At 47.1% G+C, this 12,997-nt stretch overlaps 1 protein-coding gene across 1 annotated transcript in view; it reads left to right on the top strand.

Annotated features, from left to right (window-relative positions):
• The window catches only part of NF1 (neurofibromin 1), a 442,125-nt gene that overhangs the window by 351,993 nt on the left and 77,135 nt on the right, over nucleotides 1-12,997 (top strand). The window contains exons 35-36 of the mRNA XM_075333827.1: nucleotides 7,478-7,618; nucleotides 7,698-7,977. Of these exons, the coding sequence (XP_075189942.1) occupies nucleotides 7,478-7,618; nucleotides 7,698-7,977 (421 nt within the window). The remainder of the gene's footprint in view (nucleotides 1-7,477; nucleotides 7,619-7,697; nucleotides 7,978-12,997) is intronic.

The following is a 12,997-nucleotide window of genomic DNA, read 5'->3' as shown; positions in this document are numbered from 1 at the left end:
GTATCGAGGGGGGCGCACATATCCCAGGCAAGTCAAGAGCAAAAATGTATACAAACAGATATAAAATATAATAATATATTACACATATAATGGCAAAAAAATCTTTTTGTATACACTTCATATTGTCTGCAATGTGACAAGGAAAAAACCTCCAAACAGTACTGCACGTGTAAATCTATTGGTAACAAAGGGAAGCTGTATGAAAGGCCTATAATGAACAATGCCTGATAAAATGCACAAAAGGCATTGAGTAGAATTTCATCTGACTACTGCCAAATGGCAGAGACTGGTACATGATGTAACATGTCTAAATCTGCCCAATTTTAGAAATATATATATATATATATATATATATATATATATATATATTACAGTGGCAACATGGGTTATCAGATCCACCCACAGGCTGTATTAAGGGGGACCTATGACAGACCGTGCCTGCCAGTGTGCACAGGTAGTCAGTATGAGAATGATTGAACACTTAACACAATAATTTACTGCGTGCTTTACTGTGCTCTTGAGGATGCTCAGAAATGACGCTCATCCTAACGTACGTTTTCGCGTTAGCCTTCGTCGGGGGAACATACATCGGGGTGGACACAATTCCTGGGCATCCTCCGTAGCACAGTGCAGTAAATTATTGTGGTAAGTGTTCACTCATTCTCATGCTGACTACCTGTGCACACTGGCAGGCACTGTCTGACATAGGTCCTTTAATACAGCCTTTGTGTGGATCTGATGACCCATGTTGCCAGTGTATATATATTTCTCAAATTGGGCAGGTTTAGACATATTACATCATGTACCAGTCTCTGAGATTTGGCAAATGATGAAAGTCTACTCATTCAAATATAGACCTTTTGTGCATTTTATCAGGCATTGTTCATTATAGGCCTTTCATACAGCTTCCCTTTGTTACCAATAGATTTAAAAGTGCAGTACTGTTTGTAGGTTTTTTCCTTGTCACATTGCACACAGAATTTTTGTATACACTTCATATTTTCTTGCTATTGTGTGTAATATATTATATTTTACATCTTAGTATACATTTTTGCTCGTGACTTGCCTGGGATATGTGCGACCCCCCCCCCAACGATACATCATTGTATGTTACCTTGTCCCCACTTTTTCACCACTTTATTACGTCAATAAATAATACTTTTTTGCATTAAGGATCTCTGATCACCTTGTCTTTGTCTTCTTTTTTTTTTTGCGATTTATCCTTTCTTTGTCGCTCCATTGGGAGACCCAGACAATTGGGTGTATAGCTTCTGCCTCCGGAGGCCACACAAAGTATTACACTTTAAAAAGTGTAACCCCTCCCCTCTGCCTATACACCCTCCCGTGCATCACGGGCCCATCAGTTTTATGCTTTGTGTTGAAGGAGGCACACATTCACGCAAGCTCCACATTTTAGTCAGCAGCAGCTGCTGATTTTATCGGATGGAAGAAAAGAGGGCCCCCCACAGGGCCCCCGGCATGCTCCCTTCTCACCCCACTAATGTCGGCGGTGCTGTTAAGGTTGAGGTACTCATTGCGGGTACACAGGCTGGAGCCACATGCCGTTTTCCTTCCCCATCCCTTAGAGGCTCTGGGAGAAGTGGGATCCTAACCGGTCACCATGCACTGGGACCGGGCTCCCTCCGCAGCCCCTGGGGGAATCTGACGGACAGGAGACTGGGTATCATCAGGGACAGGCCCTGCTTCTAAGAGGTACTCTGTGTCCCCTTGGGGACGGCGCATGGAGCGCCTGTGTAACGCTGCAGCGGCTGCTGTGTTTTTTGTGACGCCGGGACTACCGCACCGACCGCGCCTGTTTGCCGGCCGCGTTAATAAATTTAGTCCCCGGCTTCTGCGGCCTAGTACAGTAACTCCCGCCCCCGGGCCTGCCAGTCAGGGATAAGGGCGGGACGCTCGACTGGACGTCGGCAGTGAGGGCTGGAGCATACTTAGGTATCCTCCTCCCCCCTCACTGAGCACTGCAAGGCACCAGATTCCCGCACTTTATTAGTCACGCCCACGGCTCCCTCCTCCCCTGAGAGCTCTGGCAGCCATTGTTATAATCACTTCTGCCGGTGGAGGAATACAGAACGAGCTCTGTAACGCTGGGAGGCCCAGGCAGGGAATCTGGTGGACACATAACCGCTTTGGGCGGTCGGTAAGCCGCACCGGTTACCAGGTGCTGGCCCCCTTGGGTGCCGAAGTGTATATATATATATATATATATATATATATATATATATGTTGTATACATTTTCTCTGTTCGGCCGCATTATTTGCCCTTGGCTATATACCCTCACTGATTACTCTAAGAGGAGACAACAGCATGTCGTCCGCAAAGAGCAAGGGTGCCAAGGCACAGGCTTATTTTGCAACCTGTACCTCTTGTGCGGCTATGTTACCTGCAGGTTCCACCTACCCTCATTGTGTGCAATGCTCGGCCCCTGTGGCACTCACTCAGCCGGAGCCTCAGGCACTGGTGGGACCCTCGGCTCAGGTAGAACCACCGGCTTCCACTGTCCAGGTGGCAGGGACAGAGTTTGCAGTTTTGGCTGAGAAACTCTGAGTCGCTTTCACAATCCATGGCTCAGTCTATGGATAGATGGTCTGCTAAGATACTAGAAGCCTTGCAGTCCAGACCGGTAACACAGGCCCAGGGCACTTGTGCGTTCATCGCCCCCAGGCCCCCCTCGGTCGGCGCAGCAAAGTGCTCCTGAGGTGACACCTAGGTCCCACGGTGAGGACTCCGACTCGGACCGCAGTCTCAGACCAGCTAAGCGGGCTCGCTGGGGACCTTCCTCGACTTCATCACGCTGCTCAGGGTCTCAGCATGAGGACTCTCTGGAGGATGGAGCGGAGGTCGCAGCTCAGGGCTCTGACCCTGACGTTGCTCTCAATCTTGATACACCTGAAGGGGACGCCATGGTAAATGACCTTATAGCGTCCATCAACCAGGTGCTAGAACTTTCTCCTCCAACTCCATCTATAGAGGAGTCGGCTTCACAGCAGGAGAAACACCAGTTTAGGTTTCCCAAACGTACACGGAGTGCGTTTTTCGATCACTCTAACTTCAGAGATGCTGTCCAGAAGCACCGAGCATTTCCGGACCAGCGCTTTACTAAGCGCCTTAATGACACACGTTACCCCTTCCCCCCTGACGTAGTTAAGGGTTGGGCTCAGTGTCCCAAAGTGGATCCTCCAGTCTCTAGACTGGCGGCTAGATCCGTAGTATCAGTGGCAGATGGCTCATCGCTCAAGGATGCCACTGACAGGCAAATAGAGCTCCTGATGAAATCCATCTATGAAGCCATAGGCGCGTCTTTTGCTCCGGCCTTTGCAGCCGTGTGGGCACTCCAAGCTATCTCAGCTTGTCTGTCTGAGATTAATGCGGTCACACGTACCTCTACTCCGCAGGTTGTGTCTTTGACTTCTCAGGCGTCGGCTTTTTCGTCCTACGCCATGAACGCCGTCCTGGACTCTGCGAGCCGTACAGCGGTAGCATCCGCCAATTCGGTGGCAGTCCGCAGGGCCATGTGGCTACGCGAATGGAAGGCAGGCTCTGCTTCCAAGAAGTTCTTAACCGGTTTGCCATTTTCTGGCGACCGTTTGTTTGGCAAGCAATTGGACGAAATTATTAAACAATCCAAGGGAAAGGACTCGTCCTTACCCCAGTCCAAACCAAACAGACCTCAGCAGCGAAAGATTCAACCGAGGTTTCGGTCCTTTCGGCCCTCAGCCAGGTCCCATTCCTCCACGTCCAACAGGTCAGAGAAGGGCCAGAGGAACTCTTCTGCATGGCGGTCTAAGTCACGTCCTAAAAAGACCGCCGGAGGAACCGCCCCCAAGGCGGCCTCCTCATGACTTTCGGCCTCCCCAAACCGCATCCTCGGTCGGTGGCAGGCTCTCCCGCTTTTGCGACGCCTGGTGGCCACATGTCCAAGACCGATGGGTGAGAGACATTCTGTCTCACGGTTACAGGATAGAGCTCAGTTCTCGTCCTCCGACTCGTTTCTTCAGAACATCTCCACCCCCCGAGCGAGCCGATGCACTTTTTCAGGCGGTGAACACTCTGAAGGCAGAAGGAGTGGTGATTCCCGTTCCCCCTCAGGAACATGGTCACGGCTTCTACTCCAACTTGTTCGTGGTGCCAAAAAAGGATGGATCATTCCGTCCCGTTCTGGACCTCAAACTGCTCAACAGACACGTGAGAACCAGACGGTTCCGGATGGAATCTCTCCGCTCTGTCATCGCCTCGATGTCCCAAGGAGACTTCCTAGCATCAATCGACATCAGGGATGCTTATCTCCATGTGCCGATTGCACCAGAGCATCAACGCTTCCTGCGTTTCGCCATCAAAGACGAACACCTTCAGTTCGTAACACTGCCTTTCGGCCTGGCGACAGCCCCACGGGTCTTCACCAAGGTCATGGCAGCAGTAGTGGCGGTCCTACACTCTCAGGGCCACTCGGTGATCCCTTACTTAGACGATCTTCTAGTCAAGGCACCCTCCCGGGTGGCATGCCAACACAGCCTGACCATTGCTCTGGAGACTCTCCAGAGGTTCGGGTGGATCATCAATTTCCCAAAGTCAAAATTGACACCGACCCAATCGCTGACTTACCTCGGGATGGAGTTTCATACTCTCTCAGCAATAGTGAAGCTACCGCTGGACAAACAGCGTTCACTACAGACAGGGGTGCACTCTCTCCTTCGAGCCCAGTCACACCCCTTGAGGCGCCTCATGCACTTCCTAGGGAAGATGGTGGCAGCAATGGAGGCAGTTCCCTTTGCGCAGTTTCATCTGCGTCCACTTCAATGGGACATTCTCCGCAAATGGGACAGGAGGTCGACGTCCCTAGACAGGAACGTCTCCCTTTCACGGGTAGCCAAAACCTCTCTTCAGTGGTGGCTTCTTCCCACTTCTTTGTCGAAAGGAAAATCCTTCCTGCCCCCATCCTGGGCTGTGGTCACGACGGACGCGAGTCTGTCAGGGTGGGGAGCGGTCTTCCTCCACCACAGGGCTCAGGGAACCTGGACTCCGACAGAGTCCTCCCTTCAGATCAATGTTCTGGAGATAAGGGCAGTGTATCTAGCCCTAAAGGCGTTCCAGCGGTGGCTGGAGGGCAGGCAGATCCGAATACAGTCGGACAACGCCACGGCGGTTGCGTACATCAACCACCAAGGCGGCACACGCAGTCGTCAAGCCTTCCAAGAAGTTCGGCGGATTCTGCTGTGGGCGCAAGCCACAGCCTCCACCATCTCCGCAGTTCACATCCCGGGCGTAGAAAACTGGGAAGCAGACTTTCTCAGTCGCCAGGGCATGGACGCAGGGGAATGGTCTCTTCACCCGGACGTGTTTCAAGAGATCTGTTGCCGCTGGGGAACGCCGGACGTCGACCTAATGGCGTCTCGGCACAACAACAAAGTCCCGGCATTCATGGCACGGTCTCAAGATCACAGAGCTCTGGCGGCAGACGCATTAGTTCAGGATTGGTCGCAGTTTCGACTGCCTTATGTATTTCCTCCTCTGGCACTGCTGCCCAGAGTGTTACGCAAGATCAGGTCCGACTGCCGCCGCGCCATCCTCATCGCTCCAGACTGGCCGAGGAGGTCGTGGTACCCGGATCTGTGGCACCTCACGGTGGGTCAACCGTGGGCACTCCCAGACCGACCAGACTTGCTGTCTCAAGGGCCATTTTTCCATCTGAATTCTGCGGCCCTCAACCTGACTGTGTGGCCATTGAGTCCTGGCTCCTAGCGTCCTCAGGGTTATCTCAAGATGTCATTGCCACTATGAGACAGGCCAGGAAACCAACGTCCGCCAAGGTCTACCACAGGACGTGGAGGATCTTCTTATCCTGGTGCTCTGATCAGGGTTTTACTCCCTGGCCGTTTGCCTTGCCCACTTTTCTTTTTTTCCTTCAATCCGGAATGGACAAGGGTTTGTCTCTCGGCTCTCTCAAGGGACAAGTATCGGCGCTTTCCGTGTTTTTTCAAAAGCGTCTAGCCAGGCTTCCGCAGGTCCGCACGGTCCTGCAGGGGGTTTGCCACATATTCCCACCTTACAAGCGTCCGCTAGAACCCTGGGATCTTAACAGGGTGCTGACTGCTCTCCAGAAGCCACCTTTCGAGCCGATGCGGGATGTCTCTCTATCACGCCTTTCGCAGAAGGTGGCCTTCCTAGTGGCAGTCACATCGCTTAGGAGAGTGTCTGAGCTAGCAGCGCTGTCATGCAAAGCCCCCTTCCTGGTGTTTCACGAGGATAAGGTGGTTCTGCGTCCGGTCCCGGAATTTCTCCCTAAGGTGGTATCCCCTTTTCATCTCAATCAGGATATCTCCTTACCTTCTTTTTGCCCTCATCCAGTTCACCAATGTGAAAAGGATTTGCACTTGTTAGATCTCGTGAGAGCACTCAGGCTCTACATTTCTCGCACGGCGCCCCTGCGCCGTTCTGATGCGCTCTTTGTCCTTGTCGCTGGCCAGCGTAAGGGGTCGCAGGCTTCCAAGTCAACCTTGGCTCGGTGGATCAAGGAACCGATTCTTGAAGCCTACCGTTCGTCTGGACTTCCGATTCCTTCAGGGCTGAAAGCCCATTCTACCAGAGCCGTAGGTGCGTCCTGGGCATTGCGGCACCAGGCTACGGCTCAGCAGGTGTGTCAGGCAGCTACCTGGTCGAGTCTGCACACTTTCACAAAACACTATCAGGTGCATGCCTATGCTTCGGCAGATGCCAGCCTAGGTAGGCGAGTCCTTCAGGCGGCGGTTGCCCACCTGTAAGAAGGGGCCGTTTTTCGGCTCTTTTTATCGAGGTATTCTTTTACCCACCCAGGGACTGCTTTTGGACGTCCCAATTGTCTGGGTCTCCCAATGGAGCGACAAAGAAGAAGGGAATTTTGTTTACTTACCGTAAATTCCTTTTCTTCTAGCTCCTATTGGGAGACCCAGCACCCGCCCCTGTGCCCTTCGGGCTGTTGTTCTTTTGTGTACACATGTTGTTCATATTGAATTGTTCTTTTGGTTCATGGTTTCAGTTCTCCGAACATCCTTCGGATTGAATTTACCTTAGACCAATTTATAAGTTTCCTCCTTCCTGCTTTGGCACCAAAACTGATGGGCCCGTGATGCACGGGAGGGTGTATAGGCAGAGGGGAGGGGTTACACTTTTTAAAGTGTAATACTTTGTGTGGCCTCCGGAGGCAGAAGCTATACACCCAATTGTCTGGGTCTCCCTATAGGAGCTAGAAGAAAAGGAATTTACGGTAAGTAAACAAAATTCCCTTCTTGTCTGTTTATCTGCATTTGGGTAGGTAGTACAATACAAATAAATTTACTACATGATATTTAGCTTTTTTTGTAATGTGTTTGTACATGTTGAAAATTTTTTATCTGGAAACTCTTTACCATGTAGAGCTCATCGTTTAGAGTTGAACGTCAAGAACCGTTTAGAAATATAATTATTATTTTCTTTTTAAACTAGATCACAGATCTTCTTGATGTCGTTCTTGACAGCTTCATTAAAACCAGTGCAACGGGTGGCCTGGGATCCATTAAAGCTGAAGTCATGGCAGATACAGCAGTTGCTCTAGCATCTGGCAATGTCAAACTGGTTTCAAGCAAGGTCTGTCTATACCTTTGGTTGTTAGGACCAGTATAACATTGCATTAGTCCATAAAATAACAATAATTTTTCATTTCCAGGTCATTGGAAGAATGTGTAAAATAATAGACAAGACCTGCCTTTCTCCTACTCCTACGTTGGAGCAACATCTCATGTGGGATGATATTGCCATACTTGCCCGTTATATGCTTATGCTGTCGTTTAACAACTCCTTGGATGTGGCTGCCCATCTTCCCTACCTCTTTCATGTTGTCACATTATTGGTTGCAACAGGTCCTCTTTCTCTTCGAGCTTCCACCCATGGACTTGTGATCAATATCATTCACTCTTTGTGCACCTGCTCACAGCTACATTTCAGTGGTATGTACCTTTTATTATTGCTATGGTAGTAAAGTGCATAGAAGTTTATTCTAAGAGATAATTTAAATGAATACTCATGAATAGGACTAAGATGCGATATCGGGCGTTGCGAAATGCACAACGCTGTACCTGATGAGCAGTGAGGAAGACATAGAGCTTGATTTTCCACAATGGTCCCTTCAATCAGCTGATCAGTGATTGATTCCCATGAATCTGATATTGATGGCCTATTCCAGGAGCAGTATACTTAAAAACAAACTGTCACACTGTCTCTCTCAAAGCTCGCCGAGTGACTACATCTGACATTGTTCACACAGCAGAGTCAGACACGCCACACGAAACTGCTTTTGAGTTGTACAGACAGGCCCGGGCGTCGACCAGCTGTGCTTGTTAGTAATTGGGCTTGCAGGAATAACTTTCTGCTAGCCTGTGGATTACTGTCACATGTTGCAGAAGACCTATCACAGCCGCCACCCTTTTTAAAAGGTGGAGCCTGGTCTCCCATGCCTATGATGGCTTATGCGATCCCGGTCCTTGTGCTTTGATATCCTGTTGCTTGTGAACTTCTGTGTGCTGTTTGGTGTGTTGTGGAAATACTCTTGTCTGATTATTTTCTCCCTTCCTTTAGTTTTCTCCGATCATGTATTGTCTATACCTCTGTGTGTGATTGCTGTGAGTTTGAGTTTTGGTTTTTCTCCATTTGTTTGTGTGGTATTAATCACTCCTGTCCCGGTCCTCTCCTAGCTGGAGAGAGGGGGGCCACTAGACCAAGTTTTTCAGGAGATAGGGTAAGGAAGGCGGCCCAAACAGTCATCTTCAGGCGTATCTTTGGGGTCAGCAAGAGTCCCCCTAGCCTGAGGGCCAGTTTAGGCTCTCCTGTTCCTAGCGATCCCATCACACCCCATGACACAAACCGCATTAGTGGTGCTGGCAGACTATTGCCTAACAGTGCTGGTGTTTTACCAAGGACTACATTTACATAGAGTTTCTGCATGGGGCTTCCTCAGAGTACTTCCACTTTCTGTCAACCTCCAAAGGTATGCTAGGGGATTTAGATTGAGCTCCTCCAGGGACAGTGAGCAATTACAATGTCGGTAAAGAGCTAGAATATGTTAATGCTTTGTAATCAAAAGAAGTAATGATTATGTATAAATTTGAGGTTCTTGGCACACATTTTGATCAAATTATGTGCACCAATCTGCCAGCGATAAATTAAACTTTTTAGATGGAAATCTACATTGACCAACTTGCCTTTCCTGGACTATAAATTTAAAGGGCTAAGATTAGTGATAGGCAAATAGTAACTATTTTATTATTCGTAAAGAATCCCAAAGTAAGAGTTTGGCATTCGTCACGAATAAGGAACCTAATGCAAGTCAACGGGGAACCAGAGCATTTTTCTTGCTTTGACGAATATCTGAATAGTAGTCAGTATTCGGTAGCCATTACCTCCAGAGAAAGATTGATACAGCAGACTGTCGGGTCCCTGGAAATCCGTGATCTCGGATTGGATTCTGTTACACCGCTCACCTTTTCTGAAGAGGATTCCTCATCCATGAGGAAGTTTTTCCACCGTTTGGAGGATGCACTCAAAGAGGAGCTACATTTTAACTTGGATGCCAGGTTTCTGTCCATTTACATGGATGAAAGCTTGTGCCCCAGAGGACTCAACATCCACCGCATTTCTCCTTACCCCCAGGATACATCTTTCTCCGCAGAATGGGATGGACTATTTTACACATGCATGCAAGGTATGCTTAAATGTTTGCACACGAAAAGAACACACATTGCAGATGTGTCCACACAACTTATTAATGATCTTTATGAGGATCTCTCTCGTTTCAAATTGCACCCAGAATATAGGAATCTGAACTCTAGCATCAGCACACGTCTTGCTCAACTTGAACACGACACTATCATCAGGAAATCCAAGAAGTTACAAAGAGATAGACTTGACAAACTCCATAAACCAAATGTCGTTCCTACTAGTAACCTGTCAATTGTTCCAACCAGGGGCAATAGACATTCTAGCTCCACTTCTTATAGATATTTCTCTAATAGTAAATATCGGACTAATAGAAACAATCTTGACAAAACCCTAGTACCCACCAATAGCAAGGAAAATTATCCACCCCCCATACCTCCTGCCAGGCCCCCTAACGCAGGGGCTTCAGGTCCACCTGATCATATACTCGATAAAATCGATCTTCTGGCTGATGAAGTTTTTTCTCAGGCCCAGACAGAAACATGTTCTAAAACTAAGGAAATTATTTCACATCAACCACTCAACCCAGCTGTCTCTCTGAACACGAATTCCAACACCACCTCCTGTTTAACCAGTGCTGAAAGTACCCGCCAGCAACTAGCTTCCATCAGATCCCAGATTGAGGAGATCAAAAAGAAAAGAGCACTGTTAGATGCAGCTCCTGAAGCTACCCTCCACACTGATGATTCGGTTATTCATAATAACGATATCTTAGATTTGATGGATCTCTCTATCCATGATGACCCCCAACCAAGTTGCTCCAACTCAGTCATTCCTTCCGTCCTTCCTTCTGCTGGGGAGATTATCACTTTGGACAATTCCAATATTGTCACTCCCTTGGTTCCTTTTTTGCCCCCAGCCAAAAACCGCAACCTCATTACAAATTTTCTGACACCAAACTCTTCAGTAAGAAAAAGAAAAAATCTCACAGAGGGACCAGAGCAGGAATCAAGCACAAGCAAAAAAGAAAAAGTGTTAATTTAACCCCTTCGGGCCCAACCCTCACTAATAATATATTTAACCTTTCTAGCTACCCGCTCCAAAAAAGTGAAATAAGTTTATTAAACAAAGGTCTTTCCTTCTGCCCCTCGAAAAGATCCAATGAGTTTGACGTTTTTCTAGATGTCCAGAGCTATATCCGCAAGCTGACACTTAAGAGGCATTTCCTAATAAAGGGTAAAGATTTTCAGCCCATTGCCGAACCGAGTCCTTTTCTCCATACCACCTGTAAAGCCAAATCCAAATTCTATCCCTTTGAGAATAAAGGCCACCACATCAAAACTTTCAGCGATCTGGTTCTAACGGACCTTAAAACAGCTATGAGCGCCAAAAGAAATTCACAAAATAATCTCACCAGTGATGAGAAATCAGCTCTAGCCAATCTCAGAGACAACCGAGATATCCTCATTCGAGCAGCTGACAAGGGAGGGGGTATTGTCATTCAAGATAGAGTTGATTATTTGGCAGAAGCACATAGAATTTTATCAGATCCCATTTATTATGAGGTGGTCACTAGCACCAAGTATGATGCCGCGGTTCAAGCCTATCACGCCTTGATCCAAAAAGGAATATCACAAAAAATTTTTAATCCCCCAAGAAGAAAAATTCCTTTCAATAAAAAATCCCAACATGGCCTTCTTTTATCATTTACCAAAAATCCATAAGAGTCTGTCCAATCCTCCCGGAAGACCGATAATATCTGGCATTAATTCCCTTAGTGCCAATCTGGCCGCTTATTTGGATCAACTCATGCAACCATATGTACTAAATTTGGACAGCTATCTGAGAGATTCCACCCACCTCATCAACTCCCTGTGTAACATCGAGTGGGAAAAATCCTTTTTATTCCTCACCATAGATGTGTCTGCATTATACTCTAACATAGCACATCATCTTGGTCTACTGTGTTTATCTATATTTCTTGAGAATGACAGCAACATCCCGTCTGCCCAAAAAAAATTTATTTTGGAAGCAATGGAATTTGTGCTGGATAACAATTTCTTCACATTTGAGGATAAGCTCTATCATCAGAAGCTCGGCACGGCAATGGGCTCTAGAGCAGCATGTGCTTATGCTAATCTTTTCATGGGGATTTTCGAACAATTATACATCCAGAATGACACGTTTATGGGTGAGATAATTCTGTATAAACGCTATATAGACGATTTGATCTTCATTTGGGACAATAAGCATTGCAATATTGAATTTTTTTTACAACATTTGGATCGGAATAATTGGGGTCTTACTTTCACTTCCACCTATCACAAATCTGAAATTAACTTTTTGGATCTCACCATATTTCATTCTGATAACAAAATATTGACGAAAACATTTTTCAAACAAGTGGACACCAACGGATACATCCACTATAACAGTGAGCACTACGCTAAATGGCTTGATAACATTCCAGGGAACCAATATAAACGCATTAGAAAAAACTGTTCCCGTCTGGATGACTTTAACCATCAGGTAAAAATACTTAGGGATCGTTTTTTGGAAAAAGAATACCCCAAAACTCTTATCCAAAGAGCATATCACAATGCTGTCTCTTTGGAGCAAAAGGACTTGATCACCCCTAAAACCTCCATCACCCCTTTTTCTGGAAACAATGAGAGTTCTTTCCATCTCAATTTTTTGACCACTTACAGTAGTGACAACTTAAAAATCAGGAATATTTTCTCCAAACACTGGAATATTTTATTGAATGATCCTTTCTTAAAAACCATTCTTCCCCCCATTCCAGGTATTACATTTAGAAGAGCCCCTAGCATAAAGAATGTTTTAGCCCCCAGCCGCCTCAGAACTACCTTCCCGAGAGTGGTCAACCCCATTGTCCCTTCAGGGTCTTACCGATGCGGTTTAAAAAATTGCCTATGTTGTAAAACAATTTGCCATAAGCGCATGAGCTTCAGATCTTCAAATGGCACAGAAGAGTTCCCCATCAAAGCTCATCTTACCTGCCAATCCAATTTCGTGATATATCTTATTGATTGTAATTGTGGCAAACAATACATAGGTAGGACTTGTCAAGCTCTCCACAATCGCCTAAATTCACACAGATACAACATCAGGATCGGCTATATGCTTCATGGACTTTCCAGGCACTGCACTTTGTCCCATAACAAGACCCTTGCTTTTACCATTACGCCCATTGAACAAATTCCCTCTAATAACCCCAACAGAATGGATGTTCTGAGCAAAAAAGAATCCTTCTGGATACATAAACTGGACACTTTGAAGCCAATGGGCTTGAAC

Source organism: Anomaloglossus baeobatrachus, chromosome 2, assembly GCF_048569485.1.
Source record: "Anomaloglossus baeobatrachus isolate aAnoBae1 chromosome 2, aAnoBae1.hap1, whole genome shotgun sequence".
Classification (NCBI taxonomy): domain Eukaryota; kingdom Metazoa; phylum Chordata; class Amphibia; order Anura; family Aromobatidae; genus Anomaloglossus; species Anomaloglossus baeobatrachus.
Note: the sequence above shows the minus strand (reverse complement) of the source record. Positions and strands in the feature narration are given on the sequence as shown.